This window comes from Prinia subflava, chromosome 13 (genome assembly GCF_021018805.1).
Source record: "Prinia subflava isolate CZ2003 ecotype Zambia chromosome 13, Cam_Psub_1.2, whole genome shotgun sequence".
In the NCBI taxonomy this organism is placed as follows: domain Eukaryota; kingdom Metazoa; phylum Chordata; class Aves; order Passeriformes; family Cisticolidae; genus Prinia; species Prinia subflava.
The window spans coordinates 2,198,917-2,222,344 of NC_086259.1; the positions used below are offsets into that span (position 1 = coordinate 2,198,917).

At 46.8% G+C, this 23,428-nt stretch overlaps 1 protein-coding gene across 2 annotated transcripts in view; it reads left to right on the forward strand.

Annotated features, from left to right (window-relative positions):
- The window catches only part of WTIP (WT1 interacting protein), an 83,991-nt gene that overhangs the window by 18,563 nt on the left and 42,000 nt on the right, over positions 1 to 23,428 (forward strand). For both annotated transcript variants that reach the window (XM_063411021.1, XM_063411022.1), the window contains exon 2: positions 11,229 to 11,330. In XM_063411021.1, the coding sequence (XP_063267091.1) occupies positions 11,229 to 11,330 (102 nt within the window). The remainder of the gene's footprint in view (positions 1 to 11,228; positions 11,331 to 23,428) is intronic.

Sequence of the window (23,428 nt, forward strand, 5' to 3'; positions counted from 1 at the left end):
ACTAACAAAGTGAAAAATTATCTTCCTAACTCTTTCCCTGGTTATGCAGTTCTTGAGGAGGTGATTTTTGCTGTTTCTAGAAAGATTTTTAACGAATAATTATACCAGGGGAGTTTACTCTTCAACTGTGCTTTAGTTGTATTTTTGTAAGAGTTGCTAGAAATTTAGCCGCAACTCCTTTGCTGTCTTATGACTGTGGGTGATGAAGCTTATGAGTTACTAAATAAGAGATATTTGGGTGGTGAGGTGTCAGGAGTGGGAGAGAAGAGCATCTCGTGTCTTGTTCCTCACTTTGACTTGAGTCTGGCATGCAGCTTATAAGAAACACTCCCAAAAATCATCCTAAGAGGAGGATGCCTGTCTGTCTTGGCATGGAGGTGAGTGGGGTGAGCATGGAGAAGGTTCCCAGTGCAGTTCTGGGGACAGACAGGGCTCTTGTGATAGTGCTGGGGCCCTGCAGTGCTGGCTGGCAGCTGCTTTGTGCAGACAGGACTGGGCACCAGTGCCAGCACTGTGCACAGGGATCATTAGCAAAGAGAAATCCTTTCCCCCTCGAGCAAATTGCTCTTTGACAGGAGCCGTTGAGGGTGTTTCCCTGTTTGCATCTCAGTGCCAAGTGCTCTTGCAGGACTGCTCTTTACTAGCAGCAGCTTAGCACTTCAGCTGAGTGCCTGCAGGTTTCTCTGCAGGGGTTGTGGGCCAAAGCTTTGGCTGCAGGTGCAGTGGGCAGGTTGTGAAAAGAGCAGAGGATGCCAAAACCCTGGGACAGGCGGGGGCTGCCTTCTGTGCCAGCTCCTTTCCAAGCTAAGTCATTGTCTTGGACGTTTCTCCCTCTGTGCCCAGGTTTTGCAGAGCAGCCAGGCACTTGTGTCACTGGTCTGTCTGCAAGAACACAAAAGATGGGTGGCAAAAAAAAAGTGTGCTTTTAGACACAGTCTGCCAGCTCTGGCTGCTGGTTTGTCACTGTCTGGGAGAGAGCTTCATAATGAGGGCATAAGAAGATTCAACATCTGCTTCTTAGTTGGCCGTTGTGACCATACCCATTTCACCTTTTTAATCACAGAAAACTTGCACTATGGGGTTTCTTTCTTTTCTTTTTTTTTTCTTTTTTTTCCCCCACATTTTCTGCCCTTTTGTACCCACTTTGCTCCTGTTTCACATCAAGAAAACACTCTAGGTCAAAGTAGGGGAGAGGGATGGTCCTGAGTGTAATATTTGTGCATTTCTGGATCATTCATTGATACTGTTTGGATGTGGACCAAGTGTGTGTTCACATTTGTGTTGAATTATCCAGACAGACCACATACCCTGGAGTCCATCCCAACTGCTGGAGAGCAGACTGTTCCCTGATCCAGGACTGACAATACCTGATCCAGCAAAAAGTCAGAGCAGCCCAGACAGCAGAGACCTGACCTAGCAGAAATCCTGCTGAGATGAAGTTAGCTATCAGTGCTTTACACTGTGTGGCATCTTTCTGTGGTACTAAGAGTTGTAAAGCTGGATTATTCAGGTGTTGGAACGTGGCCTGCTGTGCTGCTGCCCATGTCAGTGGAAGGTTCAGTGTCAGTCAGAGGGAGACCTGAGGGGAGCCAATCCCTGAAGGTGAGGATGGGGCTCAGGTCCTCTCATGGGTGTGGGAAGCTCAGAGTTGCCCTCTTGCAGGAATCATTGCAGACAGGAGTCTGACAAAAGCCTGGAACAACCCCTTGCCTGCCTTAGGTCTGCCTTGGAGAGCAGCTGAACACATGGGCAGCATGTTGATTTTCTGACTTTTACTTTCCCCCCCAGCTGAATTCACAGGCAGGAAATGAATCCACATCTACAGCATTTAGTGCTGCTGTTTCCCAAAGGTAGAGGAGGCAAACTTGGAATATCCTGTTTACATGTCGTTGGGGCTGTATTTGATCAGCTGTCCCGAGGGTTTGCAGCTTGCTAGATCAGGACAGGCTTTTCTTACAGTCTGAGCATCTTCCTGTCTGAGTGGAGGAGTGTGGCTCTGAGCACCTCCCTGGGCCAGCCTTATGGCTGCAGAGCAGACAGCTTCTCACTGTCACCAAGGTGGGGCAGCTGAGGCTTGCCAGGTACTTCAGAACTGAAGTCCTTTGTGACTAAAGGTGGGAGAAACCTGTGGTGAATTACTTCCCGAAATGGTCATTCCTGTACCTTACAGGAGGGTACATTCCTCCTTCTGACATTCTCAAAGCTTCCTTGAGTCCCTGGATTTGAAGTGGCTGAAAAAAAACCTGGTTCAGAGGGTCGAGGTGACAGTTTTTTAAGTCATTTCCAGCTTTTCTTAAGTGAATAGTTCAGTCTTTCTAAGTATTTCTAAATAGCTTAGTATAATACCTACCTATGTGCATGTTTGTGTTTGAGCAAACCTATTTATGCTTCTGGGAATACAGAGGAACTCCCGGGGGCAGGTGTGAAGTGTGGAGGGGTGTCAGCACGTTTGGGTTTGTGTGGTGTCCCTGTGGGGCTGGGAGCTGCTGAGTCTGTAACCAAAGGGGGTTACATCATTCCCTGCCTTTTCCAGACTGTCATGCTCGTGCTGGAAATAGACAGTTATCTAAGAAAATAGGAAAGTGCACCTGGAAACTTTTAGACTAGTCTCCTTGTTTAATCATGAACCCATTTGAAATATGTCAAGGAAGGCAGCTGTAATATATGACCTTTTTCTGCCATATATTAGAGTGATGACTCATACGTGCAATGGCAGGAGAATGTAATGAGAAGTCTGCAGCTTGACGTCTGTGCAGCTGATGTGTGCAGCTCTGACGTGCTCTGCAGTTCAGGGGAGCTGGGCTGCATCACTGCTACTCTCAGGGTCGCTGTTGTTACCTGGCTGTGCAGATTTCTGTAAGCTGAAGTATTTAAATTGATTCTGTCTTTTCCATGTCATCTCAGAGGGGTTTTATTTCCTCTGAAGACCACAGAGATGTTGGTGACTCACATTTAATTTAGAAAAGAGCCAAGACAGAAACTAAAGGTAAATAAGAACATCAAAACTGGACAAGGGGGCTGGTGCAGCAGGTGTTCTGACTGGTTCTGTACTGTGAACACTGCCACTTAGATAGAAAAAAATCAATGTGTAGATAAATGTACTATTATTAATGTGTGGCATCAGCAGAAAAGAAAGACAATGGCTATATGAGCTCTAAATACTTAGTTTATTGTTTATTTGCTGTAATAAAACTGTCTCAATGTCTGTAAACCTGTCACTGGAAAATAAAACTTCATAAAAGCTTAAATAAAACTTAAACGGTTTACAGTCTGACCTGCATTGTGCCAAAATCTGAAGTAATGGCATGTGCAAGCATCTCACCCCAGAGCTCAGGTGATTCCCAGCTGGTACAACCAGAAACTGGGATAAATTGCAGCATCCATGATAATTAAAAACCAAGTAATTTTTTTTTTTTTTAAATCTCTATCACCATCTGTGAACTGCCACTTCTTCTGTTGCCCATTTTGTTGGGCTGTGCAGTGTGAAAGTCTGCCCTCTTCCTTGTCAGCTCAAATGTAGAGCTGGGCTGAGTGCCCTGGTGCTTCACACCAGGTTCCTCACAGGGAATTTTCCCAGGAGCACTGTGGAGCTTTGGATGTTGGTATTTGAGGAGTCTGGCCCACAACCAGGAGCTGCAGGAGCATGGCTCAGTTCTTCTGGCTCTGGGCCCTTCCTGTGTGTGTGCTGGGCTCACCAAGACTGGCTGTGGTGCTGTGTCCTCCTCTGCCAGCAGTTGTGCCAGCTCCAGTTTTTGGCCATAGCCTCTCCTCCTCTGATTGCTCCTACACTGCAGGAAATTCAACACTCCTCAGTTGGCTGCATTATAAATGTGATTGCACTCACCGTGCTCCAGGGAAAATAAGTGTATTTTGAGCTGAAGGGCCTTGTTCCCCTGGTCCCTTGGGGCTGTAAGAGGGCTCGTGTCCACAGGAGACACTCAGGTGTTCAGCACTGGGGGTCAGCAGGACAGGGAATGGGATTTACAGCCCTTCCCTCTGAGTTACTCATTCCCAGTGGTGCCCTCCTTTACCACCCAGCTGTATGGCTCCTTGCTTTGATCATCCCAGTCACAAGGTACTTTTAGAAACAGGATTTTTTTGTCTTTATTCTTGCTTAGTAGTTTGGTTGCTGAAGTTATTTGCGAGTCCCCTCGTGCTGTGATTGTCAATGTGGGCATGAGCCTTGAGCAGTCAGCTGAGCTCTGAATCCCAAAGCAACCCAAAGCTGCACAGCCTGTGGGGCAGCCATGAGAGCTTCTCTGTCGTCCACTTTAGTGCCTCAGTGCCAAAAGATTTTTCTATAAATCAGAAGTATAATTGACCCTGGAACTGCCGTACACTGCACCAAGAGCCAGAGCAATGAATGAATATTTGTGAAGCAAGCATCAGTGGAGCTAAAGGAGCGTAAGTACAGCCTGGTGCTGCTGCAGCTCCCACGAGGGAGCTCTGCAGAGGCTGGGCTGGGCCTGCAGACAGTGTCAGTCATTTCACATGCTGCATGAAGCAATAAGCATTTGCTGGCTTTGGGCTGTCCCTGTGCCCCGGGGTGGATCTGCTTGAGCACTGACAGAGCCTGGCAGTCTGCAGCAGCTGCAGGTCAGGGCTGCGCTGGCTCCACGGCATCCCCAGTCTGCAGGGCTGGCCTGCAGCTGCTTTAATGCACCAGCACAGACAGCCCTGGGCTCAGAGCTGCTGAAACAGGCACTCAGGGACGGTGGTGTTTGTGAATTGTTTCTGTGGCTCCCTGTGTTCCCAAGCACTTGCCCATCACCTCACCCTGTATTTGAAACTCCAGGAGGGTTAAGGACAAAGCAGAACACACCCCATGGATGGCTGCTTTGAGAGCCAGCAGGAGTAGCTGAGTCCTGCTGGCAGTGCTGATCCCTTGGGCAGGTAGAGCTTGGCTGCTGTGCTCTGATCAGCACTGTCATTCCTGGAACTGCTCCCACTGCCTTCCTTTGTGGCCCTGACCTCTCCCAGCAGCTTTGTCCCACGCAAGCCTTGTTAAGCAACAGGCAGAGTGGAGCTAATGGAAGTTATTCCATTCTGTTCCTAGAACCTAGAGCTTTGCTTCTGCAAAAGTTCCAGTGAATGGGAACTTTGCTGCATTTGTAACCAAACAAAAATGATCTCAAAGTTTGATTTTTCTGGGTTAAGTTCTACGCATGCATCTCTTCTGTATATTAGTTGAGAAAAGCCTCCCATAGCAGGAGGCACTGAAGTGATGGAGATCTTTTTTAAGTCAGCAGATGCATATCTCAAGGGCCTAAATAGTTTATTGTTTATTCCTTGAGGACGAAAGTAAGGTTGGGGGCAATCTCAACAAGGTTTAACAGTGACAACAAGAAGTTTTCCAGTCCACAGGCTGCGTCTTGCCTTGCTTTGCTTAAGCTGTGATTTGTTAGTTGTTGTGAATTACTCATGTTCCATGTTCCTCCAGTGTAGTGCACTGCAGCACAGTCACTGCAGGGAGCACGTGGGGACTTCCAGGCTGGAATTGGGGTTGTGCTGCCCGATGGGGTCAGCTCCCTCATGGCTCGTGGGTGTTGGAGTGCCAGGTGTGGATGGGCTGGGGCTTGGCAGGAGAGCCTAAAACATTTACTTGAGCATTTCTCACTTTTCTTAGCCTGTCATTTTGAACCTTAATTCAAGTTGTGGTGTCTCCTGCTCTTTCCTGGAGCAGAGGCAGTGCTGGTAGCTTAGCCAGGCAGTCCCTCCATCATTCCTGGCACAGGATGTTGTTGCTGAGCGTGTCTAGGTTGTATTCATTTATAACTTGTATGTACCAGATTTCATTTCATGTTAGATACTGAATCCTTGGTGCCTTTGCAAGCTGCCTGGCAGGTAACAGATGCAGTGAGAGCTGCCCATGGTGGCGAGGCTGGGAGGGTTCCTGGGCTTCCCCCTCGCCCTGCCTGCCCCTGCCCGTGTAGGTGCCATGTGTCTTCTCTCTGTGCCTGACTGAGGGATGACGTGTGTCGCAAGATCCCTCCTCCTGTGGTTGCTGGAAGCAAAGGAGCATTTTTCTCCCCTGAAGTCACCTCTTGGATCCAAGCTGCCGCAGCCCAGGACGTGCAGGGGAGCTGCCGGGAGCTCAGCAGGTGCTGCAGCAGCAGCGGCACCATTGCCGGGGCCCAGGGCAGCTCAGGGGCTTCACTGTTCACCTGGCTGCTGAGCAGAACACATTTTACAGGTAGTAGCAGCACCCTGTGTGAGATCCCGGGCTGCAGGCAGTGTGGGAACACCTCCCATGGCCAGGGACCCTGCGGGTGTCTGACACAGCCCCTCCACAGCCCTCTGCTCTTGCAGCTCTTGGTGCAGTTTGGCTTCTTGTCTGGAGCTGAGGCTTCCCTCCTCGTTTGTTCTCCCTGCTCCATGGCAGTGGGTGTCCATTTGCCTGCCCCTATGCCCATGGGTAGGCTGCAGGTGTGGAGAATTTTGTCTGGGGCTTGTGCAGAGATGGTTTTCCTGTCTGAGAGAAGAAAAGGGGATTTTTGCAATGGCCCAGCATGACGTTCATCTGCCCTTTTCCCAGAACTGCAGAGGCAGGGAGGGAGTCATCTGTGCCATGTGTTAGTTGTTAATTTTAGCTTTACCATAACTCTTGATGACAGGGCTTGGTTGTTTCCTACTGTAGGCAGCATGTAGCAGTTATCCTGGAGACACGGTGTGGCTGTGAGACAGAAAAGCTGCAGCTCATCCCTGGGCCATGGTGCTCAGTCTGTGGTAGCTGCAGTCTCCCAGCTCACACACTGCTGCCTGCTGGAGTTGAGAGGCCATGTGGGACCATTTTTCTTGCATTCACGCTAAACTTTTACCTTTAGGTTACATAAGGATGGCGTCAGGCACAGGCTGAATTCCACCTGTGTCTGAGGACAAAGCCTGGCCAAAAGGTGGTTAAATAGTTAAATATCTGCCATGATCAGCAAAGCATTTATCAGTCTTTTTCCTAATTCTGGCTGCCTGGTGAGATCTGTATGAAGTAGTAGCCTGTACTGGCATGGCCAAAAGAGCATTATAGGATCTGATGTACAGGTCCCAAACTGAACTTCTTGTAATGCACAGGCTACTACAGGGAACACTTACAAGTACCAGCAGGCTGAAAAATAGGTTGGTGCTGATAGCTTTGCTAATTATAATGCACTGCATTTGGTCTCAAGTCTGAAGGCAAGTCACTGAGCACATCAGAAAATCTCTGTGTGACCTTCTGCTGTTTGCTGGTGTCTGAGTTACCCAGGGGGGCTCTGTTGCTGTGCAGTGCTGGAGGCTTGCCCGGCTGGTGCCCAGAGATGATGTTCTCACTGATGTGGTCAGGCTCGGTGAAGTGGGCTGGTTGAAGGTGTGGGGAGCACTGGCCATGTGCTGGAGTCCAGCAGGGAGCCTCTGGGAGTGCCTTCTTCTTCTAGTGCCATTTTTGTTGATGGTCTTTTGCTGTGCTCCATGGAGTGTTTGTTCAGTCTCTGCTCTCCAGTTTGGTTAAACACCCTGTGAGGGTGTGAACACATCTCCACCCCAGCCAAGGACTGCTGTGATGCTGTGCTCCTGGCTCAGCCAGCCTGTGTGGCAACTTGGAGTGTATGCAACATCTTGTAATGTCTTTTTCTGGGCAGAGACAGCAGATCTGTAGGAGAGCTGATGACCTGGGTAGAAACAGAGCAGCTGATGTGTTAAAGATTTGGGGTGCAGCTGCTCAGAATCGAGGTGTCAGGAGGGGCAAGGAATTGTATAAAGGCAGAAGTCGATCTGAAGTCATGTCAAGGGAAGTGTCAGAAATGAGACACACTTGCTCTGCAACAGAACATTCTTCATAGGTGGTTTAACAAACCTTGGAATTAAATCTGGAGGGGGAAAGTGATGTAGCTGTTATGTCAGGGCTTCACAAGCCCGCAGTGTGCAGTCTGGGCTGTGACTGGTGGAAAAGCAGACCTGAGCAGCCATGTAATCAGGGCTTTTCCTAGGCAGGTATGAGCTCACACTAAACTCACTCTGCAGCTGCAGATATATTTTCCAAAATACACTTCTGGAATTTTACATACACTTTTTTAGTATGCTAATCATCTCTGTGGTCATTCATTCCTGGAGTTAATGACTATGCTCTTGGAGAAAACAAGTTAACAAACTGACTGCTGCTCCTAACAAATCACTTGCTTGGAGAGGTGCAAGTTTAACATCCACAATAAATCCTTCTTTTGATTCTGATGGTTCAGTGCAGCAATGGCAAAGAAATGAGGTAATAACTTTCATTTATCAAAGCAGTTTGGACCGTAGTAGATTTGAGCACAAGAGCTCAGAGACAGAACTGCCAGAGTTACAGACTGTGGATTCCTGCTCTTTGAATAGCTGTAAGTGTAGATAGGAAAACATCGTTCTGTCAGTGTAACCTGCCAGCCAGCCAGATAATGAATAGGTGCCAGTGTTGGCATGAAAAGGTGGGCAAGGAGTGCCAGGGAGCTGGGAAGCTGTGGAGGGGCTTCCTCTGTCCCCAAGGCCAAGAGTGAACCAAGACATCAGACCAGGGCCTGATGCTGAGGTGGCACTGCCTGTTCCAACTATGCCCCCCTGCTCTGTGCTGCCCCTCCTGCCCCAGGGTCCCTGTAGAGCCCTGGGGACAGGCTGGGACAGTGAGCTGAGGAATTCCTGCAGTGCTGGCTCACAGGAAGCCTCTTCCAGTCACAGTGTCCAGAGTAATCAATGGCCATCTTTGATCAGTTAACCTTTAACTCATGGCAAATAGAAGATACTTTCCATAAGATTGGGTTACAAATAAATGAATAGACTTGGTAGCTTTGGATAAGGCAACAAATGTTCTGAAATTCCCATTTCTTGTGTCAGGGCTGAGCCTGCCCAAGAACTGGCATTTTCTTAACAAGTTTGCAATAAACTGATGGATCTGGATGGCAACTAGTTTGTCTCACTAGGTTTAGCTTGGGTAGCTGATAATCTCATAGGTTTTGCTTCCCTAAATTTCTGAAATCATGTTTAAGATTTTTAAAAGTATTAATGGATGTATTGGGTTTTAAATTTATAATTTCATTTGACAAATAGTCTAAAATAGCAACATTGTGCCAGGATGTTGAGCTAGCCAAATGAAAGGCTAATCTCTCTTCATGACATGAAATGAGGGAGTTAAGGGCATAAACACCAATAAACCCTGTGATTTAAAGAATGGTCTTTCTATTTCATTTCCAATTCTTTCAACTTTAGTTTTCCAAATTCCATTGGAATTTGTAGTATAGGAAAAATACTTTTTTTAAACTTGCCAGTATCCCAGTTAATCTGATTACACTCCACAGCTCATACTGATGGCTGTGTTGATGCTGCTCTGAACTGAAGCAGTTCAGTTTTAGAAAGGGTGTGTTGTACTGGGGTGGCCAGGTTTTAGAGGTGGGGTGGCTTTGTGAGAAGCTGCCAGAAGCCTCCCCTGTGTCCAGCAGAGCCAATTGCAGCTGGCTTCAGGATGGACCTGCCCCCACATCGGAGCAGGGGGGCCTGAAGGAGGCTGTGACCCTGGGAGCTCCACACTGGAACAGCTTTGCTGGCAGGACCTGTGACCCCTCAGGGGCTGCAGCAGCTCCTGAAGGACTGACTGCACCCATGGAAGGACCAGGCTGCAGCAGCTCCTGAAGGACTGACTGCACCCATGGAAAGGACCAGGCTGCAGCAGCTCCTGAAGGACTGCAGCCCATGGGAAGGACCAGGCTGCAGCAGCTCCTGAAGGACTGCAGCCTGTGGAAGCTCTCACAGTGGAGAAGTTCATGGAGGGATGCCTCCCAGGACAAGAGGGGGATACCTGTTCATAATATGCTGATCTTTCCCCAAAGAAGTTGCATTTTTATTTTGCATGTACTTGCATAGAATGTTCACAGCACAGTAGGGAGAATTCTGGAAGATAAAGGGCTGCTTTTGTAGTTCTGCAGTTTCTAGGTTCTTAGGTGTATTAGCAGTTTTGTTGGTACCAATGATTAATGCCAAACTTGTGCATGCACTTGTAGAAATAGAGCCTTTAACAACACATGGAACACAGCAGTTTCTTAAGAGTTGTTTGAACCAAAAAAAAACAAATCTCCATTTTTATTTTCTACTGTAGTATTAAAAAATATCACCAGCCTTGTCTTGATAGACTGTCATGCTAGGATTGAATAGAGACCTATGGATGTTTCAGAAAAACGTAAAATCAGTAGTCCCAATAGTGTGATAGAAGGACATGGATTTCCCAGAGTTTATGTTGTTCTTCATAGGGATACAAAACCAAAGAGATCCTTGGATTATTTCCCTTCCTTGGTTTGAATTTAAAGAGGTTGTGCATAGGTAAAAATAAATGCATAGGCAAAAGACTTAAAAAAAACCCAAAGCAACCTTTGAGGAAATAGCTTTAAATACTCCCCAAAACCGAACCATCCCAAAACCCCTCTTTGTAGAGCTTACTGAAATCTTGACCTCCCCTGTGAGTTTGCTATGTGTAGAACTGACCTCTGACTTGTTGGCTCCTGGTGCTTTGGTCTCCTGAGGACTCCATGGGGAGTCATCCCTGGCATCACCAGGAGCAGGCGTGGGCAGTGAAGGTGAATTTCTGAGCCCACTGAAGCACAGCTGCGAGCCTGAATTTCTGCCCTGAGACCAAAAGGAAGGCAGAGGCTTTGCTGTTCGGTGTGGTGAGGTGCCAGGTTGTGTTTATGAGGTTACATCCTCTGTTCACAGGGAATTAAACAATTACTAAGTGTGACTGACAGATCCATTTTCTCAGTGGCTTTCACTGCAGACAAATGTGCTTGATGTTGTGTTTGTGGAGAGGGCCAAGGAGAAATCTTTTGGGCTTGGACTGAATTGTTGTTTTATCAGTGGCTGTTGAATGTCATGTGGTGGAGCACTTTGTCGTGAAGGTCTCGCTAAATTATTTCTTGGGCTGGCAGAGTTGTTTGCAGGGAGTGTGTGGGTTTCTCTGTCCTTTCTGGCTGCACCTGCCTCCTGGGTTCTGTCTGTAGCCAGCCTCAGTCCCCTGCATTGAAACACCAGCAGAGGCTTGACCCCCCTCAATTTTGGGTTAATTTCCATGCATTTGTTTCACTGCAGCCGCCTGCTGCTCTCTTGGGTACTTGAATCTATTCAGGGTGAGGAGCTCATTGATTTAGGGCCTGATGGGGGTATCATGAGTGTCGTGAATCAACAGCCCAGAGCTGTTTTCACGAGCTGTGGAGGATTTTAACTTTGATTCTCTTTCTGCTTTGTAGGTATTTGTATAAAATGTGGAAAAGGTGTGTATGGAGCGAGCCAGGCTTGCCAAGCAATGGGTAACCTCTATCATACCAACTGCTTCACGTGCTGCTCTTGTGGTAAGTCAGACCTGCCGTGCCCTTCTTGTGTGGCTTCCTTCAGCAACCAGAGTACAAAGTGAGACCTCATCCTGCCTGCTTCCCCAGGCAAAATTCCCACGCAGGGCTCCAGCTTCAGAAGTTGTTTTTTATTTGCCATCTGTAAGTGCTCAATGGTGTTTTCCTAAGCAGCAGCCCAGAAAAGTAGTGTTTGGTTGTTTGAAGGGCTGCATTTACAAAATGGCTTCAACCTGCCTGTTAGAAGCACTATATGCTTTAAATCACTTGTGTTTATGGAACTGTAATGTGCATGTATCACTTTTATAGGAAAAAAAAGGTAAAATTTGTTCAGCCAAAACCATTTCTATTTGCAAATGCAAGTCTAGTCAGGCATATGTATTTGTCATTTCTGTGTATTGCACAGTGCTCAAAAATTGTTCACTTATGGTTGAATGTGACAAGAACAAAGAGAAACTGTGTGTTGAAATGTCTTATGCTACTAAAAGATTTTATTTTTGTGGGGGAAAACTAGATGATAAATCACTGTTTCCTCCTTGCCGTTCTCAGGACCTTTTTAGGTTTCCCTTTTAGTCTGAAAGAGATGTTTCTCTGTGATTTGGGGAAGTCCTGGCTTTGCCAGGGGAAATGGAAAATTGAGGGCAGCATTTTCAGAAGCATGCCTTAAGTCAGGCATTATGAACTGAAGCTGGAGACTTCCTCAGTGTCTTGTCTGTAACTGCTGAGAGCTCACAAATTCTCACCAAGCTCAAGGGAAGTGTGAGAGCTCAATTTTCAGGAGTCTGGTGATTTTTCTTGTTTTATGCACACATCTAGTGAGGTTCCTTATATATGAAAATATTTGCCTGGATATTGTCAATCTTGTTATGATACATATACATAGCAACAAATTTATTCTGAGCAGAATGTGCTGAGCATAGATTGTTTATAAAAAGGATTAATTAAGTATTAGAAAAAGAGTAAAATATTATTGGCATAGAACCAAATAAGTTGATAATCAGAAGGACATTGTAAAGTTCCCTTCTGACAGGAGAAGTGATGTCTTTTCTGCTGAGATTTATGCTGATAAAGCTTGGTTTAAAGAAACTTTCAACCTGAATGTAGAATTTAGTGACCTTTCTAAATGACTCTGGACCATTACCAGATGCGGGGTTGAGCTCCAGCCCTCAGGGATTGCTCTTGACTTTGCTCAGGTCTGACAGTAAGTGAGGAGCTGCTTTGTTGGCTCCCAGAGTGAGCAGCATCCTGCTTAGCAAAAGATTACAAAATAGGATATCAGATAATGTCTATCCACAGCATTAATCTAACCTAATTGCATGGGTGAATTCCAGCTTCCTCTTTGGGGCAGAAATGTTGTTTTTAAGTACTCAGGCTGCATGTTTTCTACCATGGGGTTCTGTATGCAGGTCACTGTTCCTTAGAAAAATGTATAAGGGACAATAAGTGTATTTTAACAGCAAAATACAAACACAACTCGATTTAAACACACAACAAGCTTTTCTGACTGTTGTAGAGAGGTGTGTGTGGCCAGTGTTCACCTAGCACGAGGCAACTTGAGACATGTCCACTTGAAGCATTGTTTGCCCCACCCTTCAGTACCTTGGAATTTGGTGATTCAGGCAGCTTCCCATGAGTCACCCAACACACAGGGAGATGCTCCAGGTTGTGTTCTGAGCCTCTCATTGTGCTGCTCTGGGCTGGAGGGCCCACCAGGACAGTTCACCAGTGAGAAGGGCTTAGATTTCCTTCTGTTTGCAACCTCTGGTACATCCCTGCTGGAAGGGGAGTGTTTGGGCACTGCCCTGGGCAGGCACTGGAGAGGGGCTGTGCTGCTGCTGGGGCAGCAGTGCCTGAGGGCACTAAAACACCTGATCAAAGCTCAGGGCCAGCTGCCTTCAAGGGTAAGTCCAAAGCAGAGCTTTTCCTCTCAGCTCTGCAATAGGATCAACATGAATGTAGCTGAGAGGAGGGTGTTGCATGAACTCCTTTGTTTCTCACTGTGTTTTGGGCTGTGCATCCCATGAAAAATCCAGAGTGGTTCAATCCACACCCTGGAACCAAGGCATGCAGGTCCTGTCTGTGGGAATTCACCCTTGAGAATGGTGCTGAAAAGGCTTTACAGGACCTCACGGGCAAGCAACCAAATGGAGACTTCTCACAGGACTGCAGTTCATGAGCAGGGAGTTCATTTTGTGACATTGCTGGGACCCGTGTGAGAATCCTGAACTGTAGGTTTGGTGCCCACCTTTAAATGGATGAGAGTAACCAGAGGGGGCCCAGAAGAACTTAAATAGATAATTAAAGGCTGGAGAAAAGCTAATCACGAGAGCCCAGTGTATTTTGGGTATCTGAAATTATGGGAGGGGCAAGTGGCTGGAGCTTGTAAGTACATGAACTGTAAAACAGCATTAGAAAGTGGTCTCATATGTAGTAGAGACAAACACAAGAGAGATCTTTCCTGGAGGCTGAAATTACACAATTCAAATAGGAAATCAAAGACAGTTTTTCTGCAATGAGGATGATTAACTGCTGGAACAAATCAGCAATACAAGTGGCAGATTCTCTATTCTTCTTTGTTTTCAAATTAAGTCCAAATGTCCCTTTGGAGTATGTTTCAAGTTGAGCCAAGCTAGGTAATTGGGTGATCATTAATGATCTTTGTTGGGCGAGGGGTCACAACTCACACTGGTGCTCCTTGTGAGCCTTTTACAGGAGAGTAGAGAAGTTGCATTGGTTCTCTGTGCCTAAACCAGTGTCTGTGCTGTAGTTCCTGTGTATGTTCATGTGGTGGTTGGACCTGGCTGGACACCAGGTGCCCACCAAAGCCACTCCATCCCTGCTCTCCTCAGCTGAATGGGGAGAAGAAAATATAAGGCAAGGCTTGTGAGTCAGGATAAGGGCAAGGTGAGATCCCTCACCAGTTACTGGCACAGCAAAACAAAAAAATCTATTAACAACCAATACAGAGTAGGAGAATGGCAAATAAAAACTAACTCTTAAAACACCTCCTCTCCACCGCTCCTTTCTTCCCAGGCTTAACTTTACTCCCGGCTTTCTCCACCTCTCCCCCGAGTGGTGCAGGGGCACAAGGAGTGGGGGCTGTGCTCAGCTCATCCCAGGTTGTCTCTGCTGCTCCTTCCTCCTCAGGGGAAGGGCTCCTCACACTCTTCCTGAGCTGCAGTGTGGGGTCCCTCCCACAGGAGACAGTGAGCTCCATGAGCTTCTCCAGCCTGAGAGCTTCCCATGGGCTGCAGTCCTTCCGGAGCTGCTGCAGCCTGGTCCTTCCCATGGGTGCAGTCAATCCTTCAGGAGCTTCTCCAGCCTGAGAGCTTCCCATGGATGCAGTCAGTCCTTCAGGAGCTGCTGCAGTCCCTGAGGGGTCACAGGTCCTGCCAGCAAAGCTGTTCCAGCTTGGGCTCCTCTCTCCACAGGGCCACAGGTCCTGCCAGGAGCTGCTCCAGTGTGGAGTTCCCGGGGTCACAGCCTCCTTCAGGCCTCCGTGCTCCGGTGTGGGACCCTGCAGGGGCTGCAGGGGGATCTCTGCTCCATGCTGGGCCCTGCAGGGGGATCTCTGCTCCATGCTGGGCCCTGCAGGGGGATCTCTGCTCCATGCTGGGCCCTGCAGGGGGATCTCTGCTCCATGCTGGGCCCTGCAGGGGGATCTCTGCTCCATGCTGGGCCCTGCAGGGGGATCTCTGCTCCATGCTGGAGCCCGAGGGCTGCAGGGCACAGCCGCCTCTCCCTGGGCTGCACCCGGGCCTGGGGGAACCTCAGCTGCAGCACCTGGAGCAGCTCCTGCCCCTCCTGCCCTGCCCTGGGTCTGCAGAGCTGCTCCTCTCACATCTCCTCACTCCTCTCCCCCAGCTGCAATTCCACGGGATCTCCTCCCCTTTCCTGAATGTTCCCCAGAGGTGCAGCCACTGTCACTGATGGGCCTGGCCTTGGCCAGGGGCTGCAATTGGCTCTACTGGGCACAGGGGAGGCTTCTGGCAGCTTCTCACAAGCCACCCCACCTCCAAAACCTGGCCATGCCATCAGAACACAATTAAAAATGTGAGAATAAGAGCACAAGGGTGTCTGTCTTCTTTAGTCTGTCTTTTTTTTCCCTCAAATAACAAGAATGATCTGAGCTCACCTCCAACAGTTTTCAGTTTTACTTTCAGTAGAATGGTTGTAGAAAATAAATGGCAATGACCAAAGAACAATAATTCTACACCTGAAGATATCTGATGTAGATAAGGGCTCAATACTTAACCAGCTACAATTAAAAATAAATAAAATAATATTTCAAACCCTTGGGAAAAGTTGTGGTTTGGAGACCACTCAGGCTGAAATGTGATAATGAATGATGGAGCCTCCAAGGCCTCATTGCATCACTTGGCAGTAAGTGTTTTCAACTCTGCAAAGACAAGTGCAGTTGTGCAGAGAAGTGGAAATTCTGCCTGAGTCAGAGCCCTTTCTTAGGCACTTCTAAGAGTTCTTCCAGTTTCAGTGCCTGGTGACATCTGTCAGGGGGTCCTGGTTGAAGAGGGCAGAGTGTGCCAGGGAAGCCCATCCTGTGCCTCCCTGGAGCTCCCAGTGCTGTCCTTTCCCTCTCAACCTTTGTTTATCACATCATTGCTGGGGGATTGTTGCTCGTAATTAAGACAAAAGCCAAAAACAGGCTCTCAGCCACGGGCACCTCTGTGGGGGCTCCAGCCTTGCCAGTGTAGAGGTGTAAGGATGGAATGGGGTTGCTGGGGTCTCCTGCAGTGAGGGTGGTTCCCTCTCTGAGGACATAAATGCAGAAAGATGAAAAAGTATTTCAGGTGCACAATAAATAAACAGGAGACTTCTGTCTCCTCTTACATTTTGGCAAAATGCTCAGATGGTAAATCTCTTAATTGTCTTCCTAGGTTCTGGCAACTTTGGGAAAACCTTTGGTAATATATTGATTCAGAGTTCTACAGGATCTCCTCAAAAAAAGGGAGATTTTGCCAGTAAGCTGTGATTAGAATTAAAATGGAGAGGAAGAGTAGATGACTTATCAGACATGTTTTATATGCTGCTTTTCTGCCTCTCAGATGTGTTCCGTGGGCTCTGGATGGCTGAGCCTTGCTCCCATAGCTGAGCAAGTTCAGCATCTCAGATCCTTCCTCTGATTTTTGTCACATCTCTGTAAACCCCTACAGCCTTCTGCCTAAAGCCATGCTCCTCAGATAGCTTTTTTTCAGAGGTCAAATAATACTCTTCACATAAGGTAGAAGCCAAAGTGATCTGATTTCCCGAGATCAAGTATTTCAATGTAGATCTTTATTCACAATCTCTTAGAGGGAACAACTGAAGCTTGTTAGGATGGTTTTGAAATGCAGATTCTGTCTCAGCTCAGACACTAACAGAATCTCTTTTAGGCCTTGATTCAGCAAAGCACTTAGATGTGTTTAAATATGTTATGTTAGTCATATGTAAAATTGCTTTGCTGAATTTTAAATAACAGATGTTAATTTGGGCAACAACATAACCTGTTCCTTCTGTTAAGTATAAAATCTTGGCTTTGTCAGGAGTTCAGTTGCAGATTTTGCTTATGGAAGACAAGAGCTGAAAAATATCTGCCTGAACAGCCCTTCATCTAATTCCTCTTGATAGTATTTTAGAACATGACAGATTTCTTGAAGGATACTTGCTGTAATGCAAGATTGTCTGTGTGATCTAAGTGCAGGTGAACAGTTGCAGGAATTAATGGGCTCTGGGTGATACTCACTAAAGAAGAGAACCTGGCAGGCACCTTCAGTTGGCAGATGATAATGTTGTCCACAGCATCTTTTCAGGCTGAAATTTTTAATCCGGTGGCAGTGATGGCAGAAACTGCAGTCAGATAAATCTTTATGGTGAGGAGTCATTTTGCTCTTTGTAACTCAGAGGGTGTCAGGGAATGAGCTTTGGTCAGGGAATGAGCTTTGCAGAGCTAGGGGTTTGAAGGCTCTGCTCTCAAAGCTGAGATGTATTTCACCATAAAAACCAGGAACATGTTCTGCTCTCCTATGTGAAAGCAAATGCTTGAGCATGCCATTCATCTTTAATTGGAGCTTTTGCTGCTCGTTTTAAGGCAAGAAAATCATGGCAAGATCAACCAGAAGCTCAAAGCAAACGGTAGCATCCGAAGGGGTACAGCTCTCACCTGATGGCTGCTGGCCAGCCTGGAGCACTCGCAGGGGTCAGACAGCACTTCAGTTTTGAGGGACAGCAGGTGAAGGTGTCACAGTTCACGTGATGATGGGCAGTGCTGCTGCCTTTGCTCAGCCCTCACAAGCTCATCCAGGTCTCTGGGAGGGATCCCAGGCAGGGCTGACAGGGCTGCTGGTTTCAAAGGCCCAAGTGGGACTACCACAGTGGGAGTATTGTTATTATTACCCTGAGGGTACAAAGAGCACTTCTGAACCAGCCCGTGCCCCCAGCTGATGGGAAAAGGGAGTCAGTTCATGGCCACAGTCACAACCTGCCTTTTCACTTCTGTCTGAGGCCACTCAGTGCCACTGGGTATAGATGTCTATTAATAGGAGGTTGCTCATGTCCTAGAGAAGTTCCTTGGGACACTTGGAAATGGTCTGTTGTATATTTGCTGCCCCAAGTTGAACCTTTGTTTGCTCTTGGTGGTAAAGCATCTGAAGGAAGCTGTGTCCCTTCAGTGTATATTTACAGCAGTTGGTGAGTTTTTAAAATACCCAAATTCCCAGTGGAAGGTTCATTTTCAACTCATATTTGTTCTGTCCCCACGGTGTATTTATAAGTTTGGCATGAGTCGCTGCATCCAAATTGCACACTGCCAGTACTTGATTTGTAGCTGCAAATCAAGTTGTCTGTAAATGTGACTTTCCCATAAAATAAAACAGAATTCAGTGTCAAATCTGTGAGCTCTGCACTGTGTGTCCACCAGCGTTAGAGTTGGTGATCGCAGTGGTACAAATGTGTGTGTTTGTGTCAGTGGTTCACCCGTGGTGCCTCATGACTGACTTTCACTGAACTAGTTGCAGGTTCATCTTTCCATCTTTCTGCAGCCGCTTTGTGCAACTCTTCTGGGCATCAGGGAAACCCAGCAGGAGCCCTGAAGGGAGAGGGGCTCGTGGGCATTGCTGCAAGGGCTGTGCAGTGACAGTCTGCTGGGTACCTCGTGTCCTTGCGTGCTTTTCCTTGCCATTTTCTAACCACGTATTGTTGGACTGCAGCAGGCTGAAATGTTGGGATTTTTGGTCTGTAATCCTGCCAGAGGCACTGGCTGGTACCTGGTGCTCAGGGCCAAGCTGAGGAGTGACTCAGTGCTGTGCTGTAGGAACATCCTTCCCGACTCCCTCAGCTCACACCCTGCCTTTGCTGCTCATCCACAACTCCAGCCCGTGGTTGGATTGAATCTGTGGCCACCTGGATGTTTGGTGGTTTCCAGGCTGACTGAAGCTGGCAGCAGGTCCTGCTGTGTGTGGGGCAGATCCTTGGAGTTGTGATTCCCAGGAAAAGCCGAGCGCCGTGCGGAGGCGCGAGCTTGGGCAGGAGGGAGGATTTGGTGCCACTGACTGTGGCTGGTGTAGACTTGTCACTGAGATAATTCCTGTTTGCTACTGCAGGAGGGCAGAGCTCTGCCTGAGTCACTCTGCATCTCTGGGATGAGTTACAGCCTGTGCTCAGCCAAACTTCCCATTTAACACAGATCAGGACAGATGGATAAAGCCATTTCAAGTCTGTCTGCAGCAGCCGGCCCAGCCAGCCCCCCATGCAGAACTCAGGAAAGGGAGGTGCTCACTGTAGAAAGATACAGTGGATGGCAGAGATGACAGCTGGCTTCACATGGTTTGGGCTCCCCTGTGCAAGACTCTGAGCCATGACTGAGCCTCAGCAAAGGAATGTAATCTGAATTTTAATTAAAAGTCAAACTTGGATACCAGCCCATGTAAGAGCCCAAGTACCTTTGGGTACTGATTGCTGGAAAAATGATTTATCTTGATCCGTGGTTAGTCTGATAATATCCCAGGCATTAGAAGAACAAAACCAATGGGATGGAAAAGGGTCATCAGAAATGTTTGAGATGGGATAGACACATGAAACTCTTCTTTATTTAAAATTTATGTTGTTGGGGTTTACATTTTAGGAGGCATTTTGTATTTCTCTGTATTGCTGTCTGTTGTCCCAAGCAGCTCTGGCCCAGCAGGGCACTGATCTGTGTGCTGGACTGGAAATAAAGCAGTCTATAGCTGGGTCCCTTCTACAGACTATGCTGTAAATATTGTGTCATGAGATGTTTTCAAATCTGTGACCAATTTAAATTTAGTTCAGCTCTAGGGGATAACCTGGTTTTTTAGGGGTGTCTCATCTGATTGCTTTACTTCCATGGGGACACCCCAAATATTGAAGATGCATGTGCTTAAAGCTTTTTTTGGTTAGGTGTGTGTGTGTCTTGGTGCAGTGCCACTCTTCTCTGGGAGCTGCTTTAGCAGCCCTGGTAGAGCTGGAGGCTCAGCCCCAGGGAAAGTGGTGGGATCAGTACCTGGCTGACAGGGCACTGGGAAATGCCTCTCTATTTCTGATGATCAGAGGGCATGTGATCAATATTGGCTGCTGGTTTGCCGCTGTCTCCTTGTTTCCTTGAAAGGCTGTAATTGCCTTCTGCTGTTAATGATTCCAGCATGAAATATCTGGCTTTTGATGGTTATTTCAATTAGTGGGGGTTGCCTGGCAACTCATGACAGAAGCTTTCTTCTGTGTTCATTGACTGACCATAGATGTATTCCTTCCACAACATTTTTGTATTCATAATGTGGAACCATTCACTGACAGCACCTGTGATCCTTTCAAGGGTTGGAAAACACACAAAGTACAAAAAATATGCCATAATTAACAAGGTTTCTGTCTCTGTTTTTTATTTCTGTAAAAACTCCAGAGAACATCATCACTTCTTTGCACAGTTTTGTGGGTCTGAAATGTCACTTATTGTCTAGAGTAACAAGATTTGGTCAAATTTCCCCATTTCCTTATTGGCATCTTTTATCTGCAGGTCTCTATGGTCTTTTCTGAACCCCACATATTTTGGGTGTTCAGTTTTCCCTTCTACTCTGTTTTTTTTTTCCTTTCTTACCTTTCCCTCTACCCATTTAAAATGTTTTATTGGAACACACCTCAGTTTCTACAAAAGAAGAGATTCCCTTGGGTTGCTGTTGAGTTTGTCTCTCAAAAGGGAAGAAATCCAGATAATCCAGAACAGCACAGGCAAGTTGCTGACGTTGTCAACAGATGTTTCTGTTTCCCATTTCTAGGTTCTGTAATTTTTAAATGTTACCAAAAAACAGGTGGAAGAAAAAAGTGGAGAAGAAAATGAATTAAAGGAGAAACACAGGGCTGGTTTTCTGTAATTCAGTTAATCTGTTTCTCCTGCATGTTGTCCCTATACATTTTGCCAAGTGCAAAAAGTGCTTTAGTGGTGTCCTTGATCTTTTTCTCAACTGGAAACTAAACCTGCAAACTAAACTCTGAAATAATTTCTTATGTAATATAGATAATTATCAGTTCTTCAACAAAAAGTCAGTTCTCTGTCCACACGTGCAGTTTTGTCCTTCAGCACTCAGGGAATCTGTTCTCCTGCCCCAAACCAACCGATAACAAGTTTCTTTCCTGGTGCCTGTCTCAGTACATTTTATCCTCACTTTATCCTCATACAAAACCTCATTTTATCCTCATACAAGTCCATGTGTATAAACACGTCCAGGCTCTCCTGTGTTGAGCCTGTCCTAAAGCCATCCATTACCTGGATCCTCTCTTGGCATTTGGGTAACTCTCCACCTTTCCTTGTCCCTGGAGTTGATCTCAGCATTGCTGCTCTGGACTGACCAAAGTGTGGTCTGTGGGCCAACATTACCTGATTGTTTTTCTGGTGTGTTGGAAGGATTGAACTTCAGTTTTAGTCTCTGATGCATCTGTGGGAAGTTTCCCATTCCTCATGTGTTGTCTTTTTCTTCTTTCTGCCTGCATTTGCTCTGATGTGTCTGCTCTGCTACTGAAGAATTTAAACTTTCTTACTGTTTCTGTGGGCATCTTTTGTTTTCCATCTCAAACAGGCACAGTGGATGACTTTAGTCAAGATCTTAACTCCTTGTGAGTACCTTTTTCTCCAGAAAACAGTGAGCTCCTCTGGCACTGTTTGAAGTCCTACTGGACCCCGGTAATTTCCCGTTTCGATTTGTTACGCGTATCTTTGGCTTTTCCTGGATTCCCAGTGTCTAACGACTGCTGGCAGCTCATCATCCCCATATCAAGGGGGCAGGATTATACCACTTTGCAGCCATGGAAAAGTCAGTCTGTACTTCTTCATCAGCAAAGCTCCTTTTTCAAACTTCAAAATAGTTTTCAGTCCTTATTCCTGTTACCTGTTTTCCTGCTGTTTCTCGTCTTGGATTGTTGTTATTCCCTGATGACAGTGCAGGGACAGGATCTCTCCCCTCCTGCCAGGCCAGCTCTCAGTCCAGCTCTGCAGGCTCAGCCTAATGAGGACTGGAGCTCTTAGCAGAGGACACAGCATGACCAGGAAACCTGGTTTTTGCTGCTTCCGTTGCCTTCACCTCCTGTGCTGTCTGACAGAAGGGCTCTGGCTTTGCTCCTCAGCCATGCCCCCTGTCCAGGCTGGGTTACAATCTCATCCTTAATTCTTGTTAACTGCTTATTTCCAGGGAGAGTTGTCTGTATGGCCTGAAAACACATTAAAGTTCTCACCAAAAAGCAGCCTGAGCTTTTCCTTGCAAATTCATTTTACAGATCAAAGGCTTCCACTGCTACTTTTCACCTTAAGGATGCTTTGACTTCTTGTGGGTCTAGAAAAGTTCTTTCCCATAAGAATCTTGCCATGTACAAAACAAAATAAAGAAGCTTTTTAGGGTTTTTTTTGCTAACGTTTGTCTTCACACTTATAAAACATACAGTTGCAGCAGACTTCAGCATTCTGTGTTTGAAGCTTTCTTCTGGCAGAGGATATTGGCAAACAACAGAGGCAAAATTCTTAGCTGAGAGGATTGGTAGGTTGGTGGTCACCAAGGGGTGGATCAGCCCAGTGAGGCAGAGGACAGGGTTTTGCTCCACTTGCTGAGGCTTCCTTGTCCTCCTGGACGGATCACTTTGCCTGTCTGGCTTGGCCCGTGTGGACATAATCCTTCTCACCTTCCTCACCTGGGTGATACTGTGCTGCTTTCCATATTTTGAAATTATACGGTGATCCTGAGGCCAAACACCGGAGAAGTGAGAAGTTTTGTAGATCCTTCAGTAATTATTGTTATATCACAAATAGATGCATTTGCTGGAGGAAACACTTGCAGTGTCTGGCAGCCAAACCATACAGCTGCTACCGCATGCTACTGAAACTAATTACTTGCTCAAATAATGCGTATTTACAGTTTATGGGGGACCAGTTTGAGGATTATATATCATTAAATAAATGCACTAATGCAAGATTTTAAAAAGCCTGCTTTCCCAGCACTGCTCCCAAGGGCCCTTAGTGCCTGGGCCACGTCAAAAGCGTTCCCATTCCTCTGTCCAAGCCCAGTGTTGTGTTTTTAATTTATTTTCAGTATCCAAGGAATGCTGTCTCCAGTATTCAGAGGACTCTAAAATCGGATGTGAGGCACAAATGCACCAGAGAGGCTTATCAGAGAAACAGGCTTGGCGTGAAGCCTACATAAACAACCATAAATTTTTCTCATTTAAATGAGAGGACTCAGGAGGATTGGCCAATTATAGCAGCAGTGGGCTGGCCCTGGGCACCAAGGAAAGTGCTTTGGTAACCCCTGGTATTTGACATTGACCTGAATGTTTTGCCTGCTTATAAACTTACTGTTACAGACTGACCAGCTTGGTTCTGGTAAATTCACTTCTACAGGTCAGAGTTATTTACCAGCAGTGGATGTTTTCTCCTCTCCTTGGACTTCTCAGAAAATTTTAGCTCATTTTAACCCAGGTAATGAAGAGCTCTTGTTTCCAACCACCCCTCGCTGCCTCACTCCCTTAAAACACAGAACAGGAAGAAACTCAGTAAATTCAATCTTGGCCAGAAAGCTATTTTTTCCCTTGCTTCCAATAAATAATCTCATTTCCTG